We start from the raw sequence: 23,259 nt of genomic DNA, 5'->3' as shown, positions 1-23,259 counted from the left end.
GGTACAGTGTGTAGGTATTAATTAGTTCTGGATTTGCTGAAACCCAATAAAAACCTTTTATTGATCCTTTTATTGATATCAGCTGTGTGGTGACTACGGCAGACTCCAGCAGAAAATACCTTGTGAGTTTACTGGAGCGGCCACACACCTGACACAGTTACAGAAAGCAAAGAGGCAGCTGGTATGGCTAACATGCCATAACTTGTACCCAGCGATGACTTGATTCTGTTTCTTACCCTCCTGGAATGATACACAGTTTCATCACGTGTAAGGAAAGAAAGAGGCGAGGGCTCTGTAGTGATGCCTAGATTCATGGGACAAGTACATTCTCAGCTGTTAGTAACTCTTGACAGCCTTCTTCCATATTCCATTTAGTTAAATTTACATATAGTGTTATTTCTTGTTAATACAAATGTTAGGACTGACTTACTTTATTTAGAGCTAAAGCCAGCTCCTGTGTTATTTGTGGGAACTGGAAGCATCTACCATTTATTCATGCTGTGATGCTCTTTGAGTATGTCTGTAGCATGCATCAATCTGATAACAGAATTACTCGGATCCTTCTGATGATTTCTCTAGCTTCCAAACTGATTGAGAAATTCATGTAGTAAAAAGGGTTGTGAAACCTTTATTTGGTTAAATGTCAGTGCTAATTTATCAGAACATACAGAAATGGGTGTTATGTATAACTGTAGACAATTATGCTGCATTTAAATGATCTGATCTGTCATAAAATACTTTCTCTGTGGTTCCAAAGAAATCTGGTAATGTGATAAGAGATTTCACCAATTTAGAGCTTACAAGAGAACTTATCAACTCTCAGACTGGTTCCTGGAAGAGTCTTCCAAATTCTCAAGTTTGTCTTTTTGAGGAGGTTTGGCTTCTTTTTTCTTTTCTTTTTACAGTGTGATGGTACATTTTACATTATTTTTATTAGAGAAAAAATAAAAGCTATGGTATTCATGTAAAATTAACCTGAACAGGACAGACCCTGAAGAGAAGCATACTTTCAGCATTCCTTTCTATTGAATTTTTTAGCTATAAATCAAGTGTGGTGAAGCAATGTGGAGAAGAACTTTATTTCCTGGGCTTGGAAACATGATCAATAATATTAGAAAGATATATGTAATTGTTCAGTTTACGTAGGAACCTCAAGAGAAACCTTACTTTTGACATGTAGATGCATTTGTTAAACACTGGCTGCCTATTAATGCTCATCAGTGGAGTCTGAAATACTGGGCGGATGATATTATCAGAACTTAGTGGTCCTGTGAGCCAGACAGGCTTCAGAGGTGTTAATGAGTCCATTTACCTTTGCAGGGAGTTGAAGCTTGATTAGATCTCTTTTGTGTCTTATTTCGACTGCATTTCATATTGACATCCTTGTAAGACTAAACAATAATATGTCATTCTTCATTGCTTGTGGTACATCCAGCAGACAAAACTCAGTTTTTCATCTTTGCTCCTATCTAGACCCACCAGGCCTTGTACATTTTGTGCGAAGTTGATTTGGTTGGCGTCTGCAGCTCAGTAACATCCATCACGCAGCAGCACAGCCTCTCTCTTGCTCAGTGATCCCAGGTGCCAAATGCAAGAGAGAGAGGTAAGCCACTGTTATTATTTATTTTCCACACTCCCTCCTCTGCTAAGTGATGTGCATGTAGGTACAACCCCCATCGCATGTGATACAGCTTACAGAGTTTCAGCTATTGGGTCAGAAATATGTTGAGAGTTGTGTCTACTGCATTTGTACGGTTATGTTACATTTCCTTCTCCACTTGTCACGTAGCAGTTCCTCTCTCTCACTGAAAGTGTTTTTAACATAAATACTGGCTTACACTTCTGTTAATAAGTTCTATTTTTTATGCTCTGTTTTGCATATTTGTTTTCAAGCCAACATTAGCATTTGTACATGTCCTGACTCATTTAACACAATGTGGCCACTGTCATACTGGGAGAAATCCGAGCCAGGACATGCAAAGTGGGGAGATGAGGTCTTAGTCTTTGATGCTAAGTAGTTGCCACAAAATGATCACAGCTAACAACTTGTTAATTCATAGTTATTTCAGAGCAGTCCTGTTCATATTTGAAAGACTGTTAAACTCCAGTTGAAATAACTGATTTCACACATTCTCTCTTCCCATAAAAGAAGCTGAACAAAAAGCTAGTTTTTCAGTTTACTTATTCGTTGCATAAGATAAATCAACTTCGTCCATGTCTGCATGTACAACATGGCAGCTCATCCAGGTAGACACAGAATTTGTGTGCAGACACAGACACAGGCAGGATAGGCAAATAAGACATTTTCCACAAGAGAAAGGCAAAAGCTGGATTCAAAGACCAGCAACTTAAAGTTTGTTTGAGTCAGCAGTCTACTGAACTTGATGCTATTTTCTGAGTTCAGTGAAGAAAACAACCTGGTCACCCTTCTGTGGGTGACCCTGTGAGGGACAATGACTCTTGATGGTTTAGGGACAGCATAGTGCAAGTGGCTTTTGTGGTTTTTTCCATCTAGCTACATTCCTTCCCCTAGGGTTACAGTATCACAGAGTGAGAAGCTAATACAATACGCTCTTAAGACGTTGGCATTAATTATCTGACATCTACTACATACTTTTTTACATTTGGATTAAACCACCAGCTTTTGCAGCCCAGCAACATTGTGGCTTTCGATTGACTAATGCATTTTCTTTGTGGGCAGGAGGGCCTCTAGCGGCCTCTTTTCTGTAGCTTTGTAGTGCTACGAAACTGAGAGTGTGTTATGTGGCATTTGTGACACAGTTTTATTTATACAGCATGAACACCGTTGCAAAAATGAAGTCTTTTGTATTTTTTTCTTCCATACAGCCAAACTATTAAAAGCCTTAGTTACAGGAAAATCCCTCAGTCAAACAGCTGAGACAGGAATTGTTTCAGGATCTTTTGTGCTACCTCCTGTTGGCCATTTCATGTGTTAATAAAACAGAAATCTTCCCATAAAGCAACAAAAGTAATCAAGCCTGTAATTTCCAAATAATATTTCCCTGAGCAGATTGTTAGTCTTTTCTTTTCAATTCTCATTTCTATACCTCTAATGCTTATAGGTTTTTGCATGTAGCAATGTATGCAAGTTGGCAAATGAAAAAAAAAATGTATATAATTACAATAGAAACAGCTAATAGAAGCTGTAATAACTGCATTGTGTCTCTAACCATTACAGTTTACAGTATTAAATGAATTTAAGTGAGGCAGGGATAATTTGCGGTGTAGGAACTGATAAACCTACCTTACTGACATTAGCATGCTCCCTTATTTCTCTCTGCAGTATTTCAGGCAGCGTGCTGTTTATGCTGTGAAAATCTAGGAAGATAAAACAGCAATCTGGTAAGATACCTGTAAAAACTGAGCTGTTATGCAATGCCATCTCAATCAAAAGCACTCAGCATTTTCCAAAAGGCAATCTAGAATCACTGTTCTTTTAGGATCTGGAGACAATTTCACAATTTCTTGCTCCATAAACTTACTTTCCCTGTGCAGATTAGAAAAATCTTACTGAATGGCATTCAGTATGTGAAAGGATATAGAGAAGCATATGTGAACGTATATAAGAACTGAAAGCAGGTAAGTTCTATAGCTCTAGACAGCGGCATGTCAACGAGTAAAAGTTCACAGTAGCTCTAAGTCCTGTGTCATTTCCATAGTTTCATTATGAATGGAGTAAAATACATAGTAATATCAGAAATCACTTTTCTTGTGAAATCCGAAGACCATGAGTAATTCCTTGAACGCTTCTTGCAAATCTGCCACCCAGCTACTGGATGTATCTGAATTTCTCTTTCAAAAGCCCTGCAAGACTAGTTATGCTTCCAAATTCCATTGGCACAGACTTCAGATGCTGAGCAGGACTTGTGCTTTCACGAGCAGTTCTCGCTTTCCATAATATATGGACCATGAAGAAAGCAAAAGCATCTGTGAATCTCCCAAAGTTCCATTACACATAACATTCATGATTAATAGCCCGAACTATCCCACCAGAACCTAATTGACATTTACCAATTATCTCTTCAAAAATTCACCACCTGATCACCTGGCTTTAATAACAAACTGAATAGCACAAATGTTATCTTGAAAGAGCTGCAGGAAATACGCCTTTGTGTTTACATAAAAGTTATTCATACCAACTAAGCAGTTTCAACAGATGATTTTGTCTGTATTAGCATCATACATGCATTTGTCTTCCATCATTGATTACTCACATCTTCAACATCCCATATAATTATCTAAAATACTACATTCAGTAACTACTTAAAAGTTAAAGTTTAAAACCTATTACCACATAAAATAACTTTCCAGAACACCAAACGGAAATCTTCTAGAGTATCTGCAAAGCATAAACTTATGTTATTTATTGTTTAATTTTTTTTTCAGAAAAATATCTTAGCGCAACAGGAAGCACCTTGTAGATTTAATGTTAGAATTTAGACTGCTCATGTAAAAAAACAGAAGACAAGAACATCTGAGATGCTAAAACCCGACATGCTGTGAGCTTGAAAAATGTAGCACTGACCAGCGAAATATTCTCTGGTCAAGCAAGAGAAGGAAACAGGGCTCTAAATAGTGACATCCATCTCTCACTTAGAGGTCACCATCTTTTTTCTTAGCGCTTTGCTCACTATAGGGAAGATATTACAGTAGATGTTCAGGCAGGGATCCTCATGTATTGCCTTCTGTAATCTGCTGCAGTTCAGAGTCTCCTTAAATGAAAATTAGTGTCTAAAATGAAAGGTGCTGATATGTGCCTCTGACACTGGTATGCGTACAGCGATCAGCAAACGTGAATATGGAGACAAACACTTACTAAATTAAATGCAGGATTTTACATGTTCTGAACAGTTGTGGGCGTTTGTGTGTGTGGTGTTTTTGTTGTTGTTTTTGGGGGGGGTTGTGTGTGTTTTGTTGGTTTGTTGGTTTTTTTGGTGTGTTTGTTTGTTTTAGAATGTATGCATATAATATAACCCTACATCCATTTTTCCTGGTGGTCTCTGCAGTAAAGCAGGTGCCTGTTTATCTCCATTATAGTTTCTCCTGCTGACCCCATTCCTGGCAGCCACTTCAGCATTCTCCTTCACAGGTTACTAAAGAAATGAACTTGGCTTATACCAATACAAATGTTTTCAGGAACTTGCTGGGCTTCTGGTTTACATTTTTGTACAGAGATTTATATACACTTTAATATATTTTTTATATATAGGAGATATATAAAACCACCTGGTTGTATATTTTCTTTGTACACACCTATACTCCAGTGTTCTGCCAGCAAAATCTGCAAGCCACAAGGACATTTTCCTCAGAGGGGTACAGAAAGGGCACGGCTGGTTTGTCTGCACTGAGGTCCTTGCAAGACCTTACAAACGAAAAGACTGTAGTACAGGAATTAGTGCACATGTGAAGTGTTTCCTGCTCCGCATTTCTCATCTTGAGAAAGCCCCACAAGCTAAACAGTGTATCATGTTTTCTGTTTGAATCACCGTTTAATTGTGCCCTAAAGTGCTCCACAGGCAAGGCTGCAAAGTACAGGAGGAAATCACCATCCACCACTCCCCTGTTGACACCTCACTCCTCTCTTCTCCATTTCTTCTTCAGATTTTGCTCCATTTGTGGTTGCTTCTTACCTCCCACTCCTAAAATCACAAGTCCTACAGGGCTCTTGCAGCCTAGTGATGTTTCATGTGCTGGAAGAGAGACAGGTTGCGAGGCTTTCCTTGCTGAGCAAAGCAGAAGGCAGCGAAGCACAAGGGTGTGAAGCCTTGTGGACTCCCTCCTGCCACGTTCCATGGTGGAGACCAGAGCTGGTGCCCTACTGGGGAGATTCTTCGTCCCGAGCAGCACCTGGTCCTGCCTGCCAGCCCAATGGAGGGCTGTGCCTCTGCTCCAGGCCATTGCTGTGCGGGGGGAAAGAAGGACGCGCTCTTCTGGCTGCCCTTCCATCTATGAGCAGGGTCTTTGTCATTTCATTGCACCCTTTCTGAATACACACACAGTACCAGGGTGAAATAAACCTCTTTTTTTTTTCCCTTTTTCAGTGTTCAAACAGATTTCCAGTGCCATCACACACGTAACCTTGCCCGAGGGTGTCCTCATGTGTGAGGAGGGAAGAGCAGAGAGAATAGCAGAAGAAAGAGCCCAGGAATCTGGTACTGAATCTCAGCTCTGTTACTCTACAGCAGATATTCAACACTTGGTTTTTTGTCTGTGCTCTCTTCCCATAAATTGATAGTAGAAACCAACTGAAATGATGTCTTTTTAGATATTTTATAAAGTTTTCAATTAAAAATACATAGAATTTTTCTTCATCACTATTACAAATGTTTACTCACTATTACTAGTTCCATGTTTAACTACTAAAAAAATTCCTGAAACAGTCTCTAAAAGAAAGTAAAATAAAATCCATGATTTAAGGAAAAAAATATTAATTCCTCAAGAAGAAATAAAAATATTCAACTCCTTCGACTCTACTTTCAAATAACACTAACGAAAACGAGATCTAGTGATTATATTTATCAAATGTTGTTATATATTTGATATGAGATACATACATACATATATTATATATATTACTTCATAGTAATTTGGAGGTTGTCCTTTTAGGATCTTTGGCCCTGGCTGATGACTTCAAGGCAAAGCCACTGTCTGAAGGGAACAGAGAGTTGGACAAAGGATCTGTGTTAAATGTATGTCCAGTTTTTTGGCCACACTTCTCAGTGCGTTGAGGTGTTCTACATAGTGACCATTATTTATGAATCACCCAGAGTTTTTCCAGATTTTATTTTTAGAATTTCGGACTAACAGAGAGCCGATAGCTAGGCCAGAAAACATGATATGTGCACGTTTCTTTAATACGGTTCCTTTAAAAAAAATCCTAACAAGGAATGCAGTACAAATTTAAAATTCACATTATACTTAAATTTAAAAGGTTTCAATTCTTAATTGTCTCCAGAGTTTCGAATGTCATTTTTTTTTTTAAATGAAGTGTTAAAGGGAGAGAATCTGATCTCCCAAAAAAGCAAAAATATGTTGATTGTAAAATAATTACCTATACAGACATAAATGTTCCTAGACAGATATTAGCAGATTCATTAATAGTCAGTTCCAATAGTGACAGTGATTTTTTTAATGTTAACGTCACAATAGCTCCATCTCGTGGTTACCTAAATATTATGTGACAATTTCCATTTTGATTCTATACGAAGAGTGGGGTCAAAAAAATGACAAGAAATTGCTGGTGAGGAAAGGAAATTTTAGATATTATTGATTTTGTTGCAGTTATTTGTTTTGGTTTTTTTTAAAAAAAGGAATAGAAAATAAAAACAAAGCCTGAAAAATAAAAATAAAGCCTTTGGTAGTTGCAATTAGTCATATCTAAGTGGGTAAGTATGAAAGCAGGGAAGTTGTAGTTAAAATATTATCTTAGAAAATCAATGAAAAAATTTTCTGAATATTATGATTAGCTGTATTACTGACATTGTGAATCATATGTACACTGCCACTTATGTTTTGTTTCCATTTCATACAGGAGTTCCAAAACGCTGCTGCTGATCGGCCGTTTAACCTTGAAGCTGCAATTAAAAGTGTTGAGAGAATGTCCAATGAACTGAAGAAACTAAATGGTAATTCTGAGTTGATCATCCAATTAAACAAGAAGTTGTTTAAGGCGTTGTTTAAAAAGTGTGAGGTTGTGAATGGTTTGTATTTACTATGTGGTACAGCTGGTTTTTAATCTAATGAAACAATAGAGTTGCTCTTTTGTTTTGAAAAAATGATGAATCAGTAATTACATAGACATGGAATCATGTTATCTAACTGTAGAAAATGTCTGTTAGGTAGTCAAACTCACTCCCTTGCAGGAACAGTAATAGTCTAACAGAAATATTAGCAGTGTGCTAATACTAACCTTTATTTGGTTGTCTTTAAGTAAGCAAAACAAAGCAACCCTTCAGATTTTTGGAAGAGTTGATAGATAGACACTTCAAGAAGTGCTGTATATTAATTGCCATTCACTTAGCATCTACCATGTAATAAATACCATGGTGACACATTGTCCTTTGTCTTTCAGTGGAAAGCCAGCTACTGCTTTGTGACCTGATTTTGAATTTCAACCACTCAATGAAGGCCAAAGATTTAAGAGAAGCTGAAGAAAAGACTTGGAGCTTAATAGACTGAATAATAACATCTCTTTTCATGTGTTGTCTTCTATTCGTACTGCTTCAGTTTGAACTGTAAGATGATGGTATTGTTTCCTGCAGTTAGGCTATTTTTATTTTAAACTGAAAAGGTGCAGTGGAAAAATGCTATAAGTAGATTATTGATTCTGAGATATTTTTTTTTTAACTGAAATTTCCCAAATAAAGCCCAGTAGGGCTGTTAAGATTCACGTCATTAACCAGAAAGTCAGAAAGTGGACATGAAGGTTTTCATGTGTGGCTGGCTCCTTTTAAACAAAGACAGATTGGAACAGTACCAAAAGATTTTAAATTACTTCAAGTCAAGTCACTGGTCTCTCATCTCAGTTGTGCTCCGGAAAATGGGAGAAGAAACAGTCAGTGAAGGAGGAACTGCAACTTGTCGTTTCATCTGCCTTCCTCATTCTGAAAGTGCTGCTGAGGAAGGTGGCCGAAGAGAAATTACTTCTGGAAAACCAAAAGTACTTTCATTCTGGTTTCTGTTGTGGCTTTCTAATGCACTGAGCTACAAAACTAAGAAAGAGTTAGTGGTCTAAATACTCTGTTCTGAACTCTTCTTGGTCCAAAAACTGAGTAGCCAGTATTTTCTTGTTGTTCATGACAGTTAATATTCAATTGTACTTTACTTGTGGACATGTTTGAATGTTGAGGTGTGTTTTAATTCATATACAAAATCTATTTAACTGAATAAGCAAATCAAGATTTGCTCTGCTGAAAATAATATACATTGTTATAATTTGTTATAGTGGTTCATATTTTCTTTCTCTTTCACTGATGAGACCATTTACAACAAATAGGACACAATTCCATAGGAGGTACTTCTGGGTTATCTGGCTTTACAGGGCAATGTAATGGAGTAGAACTACAGCCTCCAGCTCGCAGAGTCAGTGGTAATATGGTGGAGGTTGTTCTGAATTTTAGCATGTTCTGAAAAACATACATTTTAACTGACTTTTCTCTCAGAAGACTGGTATTGAACTTTTAAAAAATATTGGGCTAGACACAGGTTTTATCAGCTGAAAAGCTTTTAAAATTTTATTTTTCACCTTTTTTTTTTTTTTGAGTCAAAGTTGCATGGAAACGAAATCCACTAAGTTTGAATTCCAGCCCCTACATAAATATATTAGAAATGAAGATAACATTTATGAAACATATTTAAAGTAAAACTGTTCAGGAAATCTGATTATCTCATCTGATAAGCTATGCAGATTATATGGAAGATATTTTTCTGCCTTGGATTTTGGCTCAGATGTTTCAAGTGATATACAAACTAATGGCTTTAAAGGAGAAGAAGTGTGACAAAGTCGAACATAATTATCAAACCAGGGTCTTGTCAGAAAACAAAGGTTATTAGAAAACCAAGGCAAAGAGTTGGATAAATGCCACTTAACAAAGGAGAGGGAAGAACTCTTGATACAGTATGCTGCAGTAGTCCTCAGCTTCAACTTAGAATTTACAACTGAGAACGTTATTGTGTTTTTCTTGAAAAAATACATTAAAACCAGAAAGCAGTTGTATAAGAGGAGCTAAGTTTAACCTGATGGTGTCTGTCTGCTTTCTAGGAGATTTGGGTGTGTTCTGCCAATTAAGAAGCACATGATGATAATCTTGTTGATGTGTCTCCTATAAAAAAAAGTACTTGCCTAATTTAAAGTCAGAAAGGCACAGCTGGTGAGAGGTCTGTGTTAAGGGAGAAAAGCTTGTTTCTGAGTGAGCCAAGAGGATCCTAGGAGATGCATCATTCCCATTTCTGGGCTAAGACTCGCCATCAGAGACTCGTCAGTGGTATGGCAGAGAGAGCATGATATCTGTAGATGTTTTATTTTTCTATAGACCAAATAACACAAACACAGATCTTGACAGGCAGCTGCATATCCAGGGTTGTTATTGAAACCTGGGTGTCTTTAGGGCCCAGGTTGGAGTCTGGGTCTTTTCATTGGCAAGTGTATTGTGGGAAAATAATGGCTTTTATTGTCTTTTTCTACTCCTCAACATTGCCAAGGATTTGGGCTATTCTGTATCACTTGAAATATAATTGCTGCTGCAGTTCTGATCTGAAAAACAGCTTACTGATTGTTTTTTCTTTCTCATCTGAAAGCACAGACTTGCATTGATATTTATTTCTGGCTCCTCTAATTTGGTCGGGAAATAATTTCAGGAAGATACTGATATGTTGGAAGATAAAAATTTCTCATGTCCTGTATGATTAGTGGACAGTAATAAACACATTGTAGGATAATCAGATTTAGAGAGTACTGCATTTCTGACATAATTTTAAAATAACATTGTAATTTTTCCTTAAAATTAAAATGATTTTTAATTACTTCATGATTTTAGTTTGCTGAAAAAGGAAATATCCTGAAGTTTACAAACTTCAGTAGGCTTCAATACTACATGTGATCTTCATTGAGGTCTCATTTAAATATGTCCTGCAGCGTATTTTAACATGCACTGGTTTCTGGAACCTCTGTCTTTTCCATCAATCAGAAGAAGAGGTGTTCTTTGGAAGTAATCAACGATATCTGCTACAGAAGAAAAATCCTGTGGAATGGAAAAAAATAGACAGCTATAGAAAAAATGTCAGAAATATAAGTAGTTAGCAAAACCAAAAGGTTTTTTAAAAACTGTAAAAAAATATCTTATAAGGGTCCAGTAAATACTATCTGATCAGCTGTTTTCATTCCTGCCATAATCAGGAGCTCAGTAACTGTTAATCTAGTGTGTGTATGACCTGCTGCAATGCAGTGTAATTAACTTGTGCAGTCTTGGCCTGTTTAATACGTGATGTCGTTCTGCCTGACACGATGATCACACTTGAAAGTTCAAAAGGTGACTGTTAAATTCAGAGAATTGTGGCTCAGTCAGAGCCACAGTAACTGTGCTGACCAGTCTGCCCAGTGCCAGGCAATCCTGTGCGGTAATGCTGGGCCTAACTAAACCTGCTGTCTGGGAGCAAAGCAGTAACGTTGGCAGATATGGATTTGCTCTCCAGTGTGGATTTCCCTTATCTGGTATCTCAGTGGTAAACAGATATTTGCTGACCAGGTATATGGATTTCTAATAGCTATCTTCTTTGGCTATCCCTTCATTCCTTGAGTGTGAACAGGAGAGTCTGATTTTATTTCCAGCAGTAACATATTCTATCTGGAATAAGCAGAATTCCACTGGAGTGAAACAGTTGCCAGGTAGGGATGAGACAGGTGATACCTTAAGATGAAGGGAAATAGTGTGAAAAACACAGAATACCTCTTTTCCTTTTAAGCCGGTTCCTAACAAATATTTTTGATTTTCCTCCTGGTAACGAATCTGGATGTTGTATACTTTATCTCTGTACAACACCATCAGTACATATGGATGAGTTACGGTTTTTCTTGAGCTGTCTCTTACCAAGAAAGTTCCATCCTGAAAGATGAAAAAATGAAAGATGAGAAATAAATGTCACTTCTAGGTTTGATCAACATAACAACCTTAACTAGAGCGCTCATGCTTTTAAATGTTTTTTCTTTCTGAAAGACCTTTCCTCCTGGCAAGAGAAACTTAATTATTCAAAAGTTTAGGTCATTTCTCAAATGTTTTGTCTCTCAATTTGCTTCTTAAAAGTTTCCTGTCTGATACAAATCCAGATTTTTAGGGAAGGGAGGAATGGTATTCCCTCTCTGAGGGAGAGATTCCACTAAAGGAGGGAGTGAAATATCAAAGACCAAACCTCACATCACTTTGCCCAGAAGAGAAGTTCACTTCTGGTAAGTGCCAGTCAAGATTCCTATGTTATCTATTTACAGACAGCCTAAAACAATGATAGTGTCTGTGTAATTTTGGCAAAGGCAGTGATATTGTCTGTCTCTGTCACTGTCTCTCTGCTTTTCTTCATTTCAGATATGTTTTAATAAGTGTTTTCAAAGGCATTGAATGGGATCTCGTAAGCTGGACCTTAGGACAAGCCATTGAAATGCTGTACATGTCATCTTCAGCTCAGTGCATGTTCTGTGAATCACTGCAAAGTAATCATATTTCCCACAGTGGTGAGATACAGTTTGGTTTATCTCCACATGCACAGTTAAGCCTGGGTTTCAACTGTTTGAATCTGTACTTCATTTTGCTGGTAAATGTGGCCTAGAAAAGGGTGGGATTCATCTCATCTAGTCCAAACTATCTCAAATTCGGAATTTGCAACAAATTCCTCATTGGCGACAGAACTATTTCAGTGAAAAGTCACTCTTCCTAAGGGAGGTGAGCTGAAACTGCTTTCTGGAGACACAGAATTTGTTTTCTTGCACTGTGGAAAACAACAGCCTTCATGGCTGGGTTAAACTAGAGTGTAACTTTGATGTGAATCCCGCACTCTGAGTGTCTATATTGAGGCTATAACCTTCCTTGTTATTTTCCTTCACTCTTCCCATAGGACTGCAGGGACATCTAGCTAGGAGGTGCTGTAAGAATCACCAACCATTTAAATAGTACCTTGTTTATTTTTCGAAGAGCTGCTTCTGCTTCTGGCCGGCTAACATAAGCAACGTACCACTCAGCATTGAGCGAGTCCTGTGGTTGTTGTGAGAGAGGATAAAGGAGAAAGTCAGCTGTCAATGGATTAGCTTGTGATCTTAACAACAGACAAATAAGTAGGGAGAAATTGGAATGTGAGGGATATTTGGGTTTATGTGCAGAATCTCTGGATGTTCGAGCTTCAGGGATCATACTGGTATATATTACTGTATAGTAAGTGTCACTAAATGATTTTTAAATTATTTGCTGTGGTAAATTTGAAAATATTACAGACCTATAATATGTCTGCAAGTAAGCTAGGAAAATGGATATTTCCAAACATTTTAAGTAAAAGATAGATTTTAAGTTATATTTCTCTCTTGTCTGCTTGAGGCACTAGCATCCTTTGCTTTCATTTCTCTGGGTTTTTTAATTTAATTATGTTTTATTTTTCAACTATCATCTGAGACAAAAATGCAGACTTCCTGTGAAAATACCATTTGTGGTTGCAGTTGCAGTGTTGTCACCAGGAGTGGGTGAAACAAAAGTGCACTTAAAGGACAGGAATTCTTTACCCCCCAAGGTTCTGTGGAAAAACTGAATCCGTAATGCTGCTTGAAGGCAATTGTGCAAAACAAGTAATCCAGCAAACAAGTATTTCTCTTATTATTATATTTCTACTTTTTTTTTTGTTATTGTTTTTCTCGGTGAAAACAAAATAAGGCACTAAGGTTTGACACCGAAAAGGAAACTGAAAGCACCTATAACTTCCTGACAGTGACTGCTAACCAGAAAAACAACTTTGAAAAACGGTCTCTCTTGAAATCAGAAAATTTGCTGTCTTGAGCAGTTATGGCTAATGCTTGTAATGTTTTTGTACCTCATCTTCCTCCATGTTCGTTTGGTGAATGGTCTGTCTGCTAGGAACTGGCAAAGGAGGTCTGGCATCAGCTGCGCCTCTCGAAGGGGATCTGCTGTTGCCTTCAAAGATATGAAAGCGGAAAAAATGTTAAGACCAGCAAAAGAATTTCACCTGTGGAGTGCATATATGGTGTACAATCTTGCTTTTGTGAGGCATGAAACATTTATATCACTCTGATACTGAGATACTTTGAATTGGTTTGAAATCAGATTTAGGCTACTGTAAGAGAACCAGGTTCTTTACAGAAATTCATACGTGGTACACAGAGATTTTAACCGAAATCTTGCATTTCAGGTTTCCTTATAATGAGATGAACTTGAAACAGAGGTTACATTTTTATAGCTTGCGTGACACAGTGACTCAGTTGAGGGCACGTAGGCACCAAAACATGTCACTGTAAGACACTGGTAGCTGTTGATTTCTAAGCTTCCTTGATTTTTCACCTGTTATTGCAAGATAATTGCACAGCGTATTTCACATGGGAAGTGTTTTCTCCCTTTTCAAGAGTATTGTTATACCACAGTGACCTGCAGGTACTGTTGCTCTGCTCTCAGTAGTATTAGATCCATTGAAAAAGATGCTTATATGAAGTTTTGACAATGGTTTAACCAGACAGTAAGCTCAAGCTTTATGGGAGAAAACATCTTATATTGAGACTAAGTTACACAAGATGCCTTTCAGGAACTTGCTAGTTTTCTTTTCGCAGCCCAACCAGAAACATCCTTTAAAAAAAGAAAATTATTTATATGTATATATATTAACTGCATCAAAACTATCTTTCAACCTTCAGTCACTTTTGGTACAAGCAATGCAGGATACAAACCTAGATGTAAGCGTGGTGGGAGTGAGCCAGTTGAAGACAGGTTTCTAGCACTGTTACAAAAAAAAAATAGTCAGTATAAATGCAACATGACTATATGACATTTCTGTGCTCTGAAGAATTGATCTGGACTTTGTGCCTGCTTTTCAGAATGTGAGATCCTCTTGAGACCTATGAGAGATCAGGAGAGCCTTCTTTTTCTTATTTTTGTTTTCTTTCCTTCTTTTTATATAAATAGATCCACCATTCAGTTTACTTGAAGCTCATTGTCTGGGAATAAGTTAGAGGGAATCAATGATGGGCCAACAAGCCCCCTGTATCAGCAGAAATGCAGAAACCACTGCAGCTTGTTGTGTTTTCAGAAGGAACAACCCCTGCATCCCCCTATAGCAGGGGGCACAGCCAACAGCTTGCTAGATGTTTCTTTCTGCGGGGTTCTGCTTAAAAGGTCATTTTGCTTGTGGCGTCTTTAACATTGTTGATGAAAATGCAGTTTTTCATCAGTAATGTTGCCACTGTGGATGTGGAAGCACTGGGAAGAGTCCAGTGAAGGGCCACTAACATGATAATGGACTGGAGCATCCCACACATGAGGCAAGGCTGTGGGAGCAGGGACTGTTTAGCCTGGAAAAGAGAATTCTCAGGAGGAATCTCTTTTCAGTGGTGCCCAGGGACATCAGGAAACACTTTTTTACTGCGAGGGTGACTGACAATTGGAGCAGGTTGCTGAGAAAGTTTGTGGAGTCTCCATTCCTGGAGACATTCAGAAGACGTCTGGATATGGTGCTGGGCAGCCTGCTCTGGTGACCTTGCTTGAGCAGGGGGGTTGGACCCGATGGCATCCAGAGGTCTCTGCCAACCTCAGCCGCTCTGTGCCTCTGCGAGCTCTGAGCTGACAGTGGCATAGAGCTCACACCCACCGCACCGTAACACTTCAGTGTGCCTAGGCTTAGTTTACTTTCCCTCCTTTGTTCATTCTTCCACTTTGCATTAGAAAATCTACAATTTTCTCTTATGCCCTGATCCCACAACCCACATCTGAAACTTCTTAAAAAGAAAAGTCCCAATCTTCATTTTTAAAAAAAATTATTATTTCTGCAACTAATCAGGAACAAACTGCCTGCATGCTTTCCCTTTACAGTTCGTATTTCTCTGTTGCTTAAATGAACTGTACAAAAAGCTCTGGGATGAACATGTTAATTATATTTGCAGAACAGAAACACCCTATCAAGGCTTGTTATTCATGGGGGAGAATCAGCCAAATGTGCGCCTCTGCTATAGCAAAATTTGGCAACACTGAATGTAAGCAGAAGTGTTCATCATAGGAATAGTTCACATTTGCATATGACCTTGCTATTGCTACTGCAATATTAGTTCTACTTGGGTGTCAGCAGCTCCAGAGGATGATGGTAAACGAGGGATATTCATCAAAGAGCTATTAAAAATACAGAGATTAGAAAATGTAATTCAGACTTTGACTCAAGGAGCCCACTCTAACTCATCAAAGGCTAAGTCTGTTGCACACTACATCAGACATCAAAATTTAATTAAGGGCTCTTCCATGTAGCAAATGAAGACATAACTATCTAATATTTGGAAGCTGAAGCTAGAAGAAATCATAGTTGAAGCAAGTTTCACAATTTTAAACAGGACTTATTAAACATTAGAGCAAAATTCAGTAAAAGGGTGGTGAAATTCTTTCAGATTCAACTCTGGACCACTAAGGTTCTGGATTTTTTTAGTTTTGAGGCAATTGGTAGTCTCAGCTCTAGCAATTACGTTCCCAAAATGTGTAGAATCCTTTTAAATCCTGCGTAGTTTTGCAGGAGAAGATGATCTCTTCCCAAATGAGCCACGTAGGCCCTAAAATACTTCCTTGGCATAAACCTGAGAGACTTGAATTTTTTTGGTTACCTGATATACACTATCTGCTTCACTGAATACAGAACTCCAATTATGTTAAGAATTCTCCTTATTAGCAGGAACAATACAAAATAGCATGCAGTGGGGGCAAGGGTATAGCCTGAAGAATAATGGACTACTTAAAGCAGTTACCTTGTGTTTGCCTGAGAACCCTGTAACCTAGTATATTTTATTATATGCTAAATCACAAAGACATTGAGAACCAAAAGGAACGACACAATAATGGGTGAAACAAACCTTTCTGCACCAGGCATACTGTTGGATCCTGGCTTAGGTGGAGGCTTGACAGATTTGGATGGGAATGTGTTGGAGCTGTAGGGGGGCAGAGACAGATGTGGCACTGGTCTGGGGAGCGCGGCTGTGGAGAGGAAGAGAAGGAAACTTAAAACTTATGTGTGACATTCTTAAATGAGATAGAAATGCTGTCACATTGCTGCTGTTTAATTAAATTGTCTCCACTGTGAGGGTGCTGAGGCCCTGGCACAGGCCGCCCACAGAAGCTGTGGATGCCCCATCCCTGAAAGTGTTGAAGGGCAGGTTGGATGGGGCTTGGAGCAACCTGGTCTAGTGGGAGGTGTCCTTGCCCATGGCAGGGGGGTGGGATCTTTAAGGTCTCAGCCCAAACTGTTAATAAACGGTTTGATGTACTAGTTACTGAGAACTTAAAATTAAGTATTAAAATTAAAAATCAACTAGAACGGGCTTTAGCAACATTTACATTTTCTACATTCTGTTTCAGATAAGCCACAATTCAGAGACCTTAATTGCAGCAGAGCTGAAGGTGGTACATAACCATGTGTCTGTTCTCCATTACGTTGCTTCTAAATAGTGTATTTGAGGTTACCTTTTGAATGTCATTCCTTTGTGAGATTTCTCCCCTACCATCATAAACAACAGCATAAAATGAAACATTTTATTTCAGTAGTGTCCTCACAATTTACTGGTAAGGGGAGAACAGATTAACTGTGCTCTGCACAGCTTAGATAGCCCTGTTCTTTATTGAGTCTTAGAGGCACCAGTAATTTGTAGAGACTTGACCAAACGTTCTGCTTCTCTTATGGCATCACTTTACCAACTTACTTCATTTTAGGAACCAGGATTTTGAAGTAATTTATAAAGACTATTATTGCATGAAACAAGTTTTGCTTCTGTTCTTTAGAGTAAATAACATTACACAGAAGACTAGTACCAGCAGGCTTTGACTGAAGCTGAAAACGGGGAGGATACCTGGTTTCCATGCCTAGCTGTTTGATGCTGTGTGCAGATCACATGTCTCTAAAATGTAATGCGATTCAAAATAAGAAATCCTGCTGTCTTATAACTGGCTGACTGAGGGAAGCTCTTAGTGATTTCCTGCATTTTGCAGCTTTGCTTTGCTATATAGATCTGTGTGAGGGCCTTTGTAAGCATTCTACAACCTGTCAAGATACCCCCTCATTTTTGAAATGGCTCTAAAGAAACAAGTGTTTGTTTTGTTTTGTTTGTTTCAGATCTATGATGAAGAAATACTAAGTTTTAAAAATCACTGTAGAAATACTTACTCTCTTCTTCCTCCTGGGGAGCCAAAAGAAAATAAATATTAGTAACTTGTTATAGCACAATTCTTAGGAATATTTTACAAAACAAAAACCTGGAATTTGGTGAATTTTGAGTATACCAGGACCCTAGTATCTATACTGTCACTTTATCTAAAATGCTGGGGTTTCTATCTTCATGCAACACCAAATAGTTAGGTTCCTTCATTAAGGTGCAGCTATTATTTACAAGTAAGCTGTGAGGTGGATGTCCCAGAATGGATCTGGACTCATAGTAGTCAGAAACTCTGAGGAGGTGTAAACTTTCCCCGTTCTTTCAGTAAGTGTAGGCTCTCAGAGACAGCTCAAAGTGAAATCCTTAGGTCAGCTTAAGCTGAAAGAAAACAAGCCAAACAAAACCAAACAAAAAAAAACCCCAAACCAACCAAACAAATAAAACCCAACCAAACAAAACCCAACCCAAACAAACCTAAACAAAACAAAACCCAAACCTAAACAAAATCTGGCTTTTCTCTTCCTGTTGTCAAATATGAAGTACTCAGGGAAGAAACTGAGATTGACGTAGAAGAACTGTTTAAAAAGAAACCATGTGCTATAAAAGATCCATCAGTATTTATTATGACCGATAAAAGAAACGAGTTTACCTTTTCCAGCATTATTAGTTTATATAGGTACTTCATTTTACTGTAGCCCCTATACATTTAAATATTTGCTTTGAGACTACACTTACTTCATTTTTTTTGTGTGGTGGCCAACCCTGCCTGAAATGAAACAGAGAAACAAAACAACAATCAGAGATGGATGATTGCTCATACCCTTTGGGTGCATTAGGCTGTATTTTCAACTAAGACATGAATTTATAGTTTTACAGACCAAATGAATGCAGAAACATTTTTTCCTCATTAAAAATGTATAAAAATTCTAACTTTAGAATTTAATAATATAAGATGCTATGCTAGTCCTTTGCCCATCTTGAATCTATCAACAAGGAATTTGTCTGATGAATTGATTATAAGACTATAGCTTAAAACAAGATTTTACAATAATGAAACATTAAACTTCAAATCTTGAACTCATTTGTAGTACTTTGCAACACTGTTGGAGCTCATAACAAGCCTTCCAAGGCTTTGTTTGTCAGATAAATTATCCTGGCTGATTAGCAGATCTCAATTACTTTCTTAGTTTGTTTAAGATCAGTCACACTGTCCATCCCACAAGTTATCTACAAAATGCTAGAGAATGAGCTGCTTCTGCTACAGAATGCTCTTTGATATTAAGGAGTTCTGCAGACTAGTAAAATCAATGGTAGGAAAGTAAAGCTTCCTTTTCCTACCACCCTAAAAAAGAGAGCAATAGGATTCATGAATGTTCACTAGATCAAGAACTTGATCTGCTGGAATAAGCATGGATAATATATATCTTTGTGCAACTTAGAAGTGAGTCATGCCCTACGTAGTGGCTGGGATATGGCTGGAGAGAGACATTTTTCACATATTCATAAAGCAAAACTTTGATATCTGCAGACACTAGTGTCATGCAGTAGCAGTAAATTATACTATCCTGTATTGTTTATCCATATTTTTCTTAAATTTCATTTATACTGTAATTACATTTCAATTAAAGGAACACTTACTTTACAGGGGTTTGCTTCCTTAGTTGAGACGGATTGCCTCTTTCATATCTGTCGCTGGGTGGGACAGGAGGTTTTGGCATCATCGCTAGTTGTTCCCCCAGGGATCTAGAGCAGGAGCAAAATGATGAAATAAAGGCAAAAATCTGCTTATTACAAAATATCTGGGTAATAGGGGCATGGAGAGTCTCATTTCCAAAGGCAAAACTCTTACCTTAGCTGCGAAGTCAGAGGCTGTAAAACAACAAGGAATAGTTAAGAGAATGTGTGTGTCACAATAGGTTGAAAACATTAATAAGCACCAAACAACAAAGGCCTTACCTTTTCAGGGAAGGCTGGCTTCCGCCCTGAAAATATTAAAATATTACATTTAGAGAAAAAAAAAAAGAAAATTAAGATATTTCATTAAAATTTCTATGAAATAAACAAGTTTTGAATATCATTGGAACTGAATTTTGCAGATTGAAGCGCTCAGCCTCCAGAGATGGAAGCCAGAAAAATACTTTTGCTTTGCAAAATTGCAGTATTTCTTATTACAGGAGAATTTAAAAATTTTCAGAGTGGCAGGTTTTACATAGTTTCTATGATTCAGCTTCAAATTACTGGATATTTTTATGTCATTATGTACCAGATGAAAGTGTTTAGACAATAAATAAAAATCATAGTCTCTTTAGATCCTCTGTAGAATGTGGTTTACAAGTCCAAAACAAATGCCATTTTGGGGTTTTTTTTTCAGTTCTCAGCATTCTTTTAAATCTGTAGGCCATATTACATATAGTAGTGTATGCAGAGTTTTGTTAGCTTTGTATGTAAGAGTTATTTCTTCCTTTATCTACTAAATATTCCCTTGTTCATTCACTTAAATATTACATCAAACCTTTACTGCTCAGGGATCTCATGATGTCTTTCTGTTCAACTAGTCCTGAACTAGGGTTGCTACATTCTAGATACAATTTCTTTCACCTTGTGAATACTGCTTCCATTATTTATCCATAAGCAGATCACCTTCTGTGTGATCAGATTACAGTACATTTGCTTGAGCCTGCTCTTTTGCATGAATGATATTCAAACTGATAATTTTGAATGATTAATAAAAACCCCATTGATATAAGCATAAGCAAATACTGACCTGATCCCAGGCTTTCTCTTTCGAATGGGGGAGCAAGGCGATCCAGAGGGGGTTTTGTGCTTCTGTCTATGGAAGGAGCTGTGGCTAAACACAAAAGCTGTGTGAGATAATTTGCTGGTATAGGTCAATATATCTTTATGTTGCATAGCCATGCACTGGTGTTACTTCTTAGAATAACAAGTGAGGCATCTGTATAAATAGTAGAAGGGAGTGGAACTGAGGAGATAAAGGCAACAGTGAAGCGCTACCCAGCCTGTGGCAAGAGCTTTACAACGAGAAAACCAGCTGGACTTACGTTTCAAAGGCTTGATATTTCTGTCTCTACTCAAGTCATTGTTGCTTGGTGCAGGAGGAAAAGCTGGCAGCTGAAACAAATATTTTACATGTGGTTAAAGTGTGTCTTCACCTGTTTTAATTTTAGCATATTAACCGCACTGCACCACATCTGTCTCTGTCTCAGCACAGGAGTTAGGGCTCTGTCCAACGCAAGAAGGACAGAAGCCATTAGCGCTCCTCAAGAGTGAGCTGCATATGTGTTCTTTTGTTCGATGCAGAATTGCCTCTCTTTTGTCTCACAGGGAATACTCTAGTGGGATGTTATCTTTGGGGAGGGCATGAGTATTGTCAAAGGAAAGCAACAGGAGCTTCAACAATGCTGTTGTATCTTTGCCCCTTCAGTGCAGCAGGTGTTAATTTTGAAAAGTGATATTGAAGTTAGTGGATGTAAAATTGAAGTTGACAAATATGTATTGTCTGTGTTGTTGCTTGAGGCAGGGGGAGAAAGGACTTTCTTCGTTACTGGGAGAGCTGGGGTCAAACAGCATTGTGTTGTCAGCAGCTGCATCTAAACCTACACTCTCCAGACAAATGCCACCCAATGTCCCTTCTTATTCCAAAGAGAGCTCATGGCACCTAAGAGTTCTATGTGGTTTATTTACATAGACTGTGACACTGGGTCACACCAAAAGTCCCTCTGTCATCCTAAAATTACCTTTACATGTGCACATGGGTAGATTGAATGTGCAGCTCTTCTGGCCTACAGTGAACCTATAGTGCCAGCTGTAAACAGCACCATAGCTTTTGGTTTTGAAATATTCACAGGACCAAAAAAAGGAAAAAAGTCTGGGTCATTAGGGTTCTCATACAGTCCCTTATCATTTTATGTGATCTTAATTCAACTGGACAATTGCTAGAAGTATAGCTTGGATATTTTTTACAAATATCATTAAAGAAACAAAGAGGGATTTATCAAAATCTATTATTTATAGTGGAGAAGCATTCACAAATTTCCAGCTAAGTAATGTGAAATAATATATTTTTCCCATGAAATTTAATTGTTTCATGAAAAAATGGCCGGCCACTCTGGAACAGAGTTCTAATCTATTTTGATGGCTGAAATTCTTCCTCTATATACTCTATCTGTATAAAAACAGTATTACACTTGGACTTCTAAGGAGGTTATGGCAAAGGAAATAGGTGAAATATTAAGACAGAAACATACAGAAGCACCTCTTCCCCCAAATGAGGGTGGTACTGGGGATGGACCAGGTCGCTGGGGTGGCACTGGAGGCTGGTGTGGTGATCTGGTTGATGGAGGTCTGTCTAAAGGAAACAAAAATCCCAAAGTAAACAACTACACAAAGCATTCGGTTATTTTATTCTCATCAGATCCTTATGAAAAAGAGCCCTTGCAATAACCTGCATAGGTAAGTTAGTATGTCATAAAGACATTGTTTTAGAACATAATGACAGTTGCTTTATGATCAGTGTTGTTTTGGGAGTTACAGGCTCATCCCTTTGGGGGTGAGGTGACTCCATATGTTGGCACACACTGTTTTCACTGCTGCAGTGACTGCGTGAAACACCAGCCAGGCCAATGGGCAGGTTTGGACTCCACACCTGCAGGCTGCTGGAGAACCAGGCATTAAAAAACAACAGGCAGAGAAAGCCAATCTCTTCCGAATTTTTACTAGAGTTTTTCGCGACTGTTGTGACAACTTGCTCTGTTCAAAGGTGCACTACTAATAATACAGTATGCACGTGTTTAATGTCATGCAGATTCAAACCAAAGGCCAAATAATGCACACATCACACAAAGCTAATCTTTAACCCAACAGAGCTTGTCCGAAGTAGGAAATTTAGCTTTAAAAGTCACAAAGCCACCAACATGCAATAAGCCTGTGTCACTAAATCTTATTCATGAACTACACTTAAAGGAAAAAAATATCATCCATTACCAGCCACCTAAAATGTGGCTGATAATGTGTGATAATATCATTTACCAAAAAATAATAACACTTAATTTTTAGTAATTACCTATATAGTCTGTGTTGTTTGCCAGGGACTTGGCAGGAAATATGACATTGTGGTGTGCTTCATCATTATTGGATGGAGGTGGCTCATAGCCATCACTGTCATGTTCTGCTTCCTCAGGTTCTTCTGTGGGTGATTCATAGTCAGCCTCGTCTTCCTTTTCCTGGTCATCATCAGGGCTTTCGTAGTCATCATCATCTTCTTCATCCTGGCAAATGTACAGAAAAGATGGATGCTGTAACAGGATCCTAAACACTGCCGTGCAGTTTCCTTGTCACCTTTCGCT

At 38.0% G+C, this 23,259-nt stretch overlaps 1 protein-coding gene across 1 annotated transcript in view; it reads right to left on the bottom strand.

Annotated features, from left to right (window-relative positions):
* Window positions 1-9,026: 9,026 nt before the first annotated feature.
* Window positions 9,027-23,259, bottom strand: part of LCP2 (lymphocyte cytosolic protein 2) — a 30,717-nt gene continuing 16,484 nt past the window's right edge. The window contains exons 7-21 of the mRNA XM_080353558.1: window positions 22,977-23,181; window positions 22,162-22,262; window positions 20,956-21,025; window positions 20,661-20,744; window positions 19,853-19,878; window positions 19,746-19,765; window positions 19,535-19,639; window positions 18,632-18,662; window positions 17,908-17,920; window positions 16,604-16,724; window positions 14,447-14,496; window positions 13,582-13,682; window positions 12,681-12,758; window positions 11,466-11,621; window positions 9,027-10,760 (exon numbers count right to left, since the gene is read on the bottom strand). Of these exons, the coding sequence (XP_080209684.1) occupies window positions 10,638-10,760; window positions 11,466-11,621; window positions 12,681-12,758; window positions 13,582-13,682; window positions 14,447-14,496; window positions 16,604-16,724; window positions 17,908-17,920; window positions 18,632-18,662; window positions 19,535-19,639; window positions 19,746-19,765; window positions 19,853-19,878; window positions 20,661-20,744; window positions 20,956-21,025; window positions 22,162-22,262; window positions 22,977-23,181 (1,284 nt within the window). The 3' untranslated portion in view covers window positions 9,027-10,637. The remainder of the gene's footprint in view (window positions 10,761-11,465; window positions 11,622-12,680; window positions 12,759-13,581; window positions 13,683-14,446; window positions 14,497-16,603; window positions 16,725-17,907; window positions 17,921-18,631; window positions 18,663-19,534; window positions 19,640-19,745; window positions 19,766-19,852; window positions 19,879-20,660; window positions 20,745-20,955; window positions 21,026-22,161; window positions 22,263-22,976; window positions 23,182-23,259) is intronic.

The sequence above is a fragment of the Nesoenas mayeri genome, assembly GCF_963082525.1.
Source record: "Nesoenas mayeri genome assembly, chromosome: 14".
NCBI lineage: Eukaryota > Metazoa > Chordata > Aves > Columbiformes > Columbidae > Nesoenas > Nesoenas mayeri.
The sequence above is the reverse complement of the archived record's forward strand: the minus strand, read 5'-3'. Positions and strand labels throughout refer to the sequence as shown.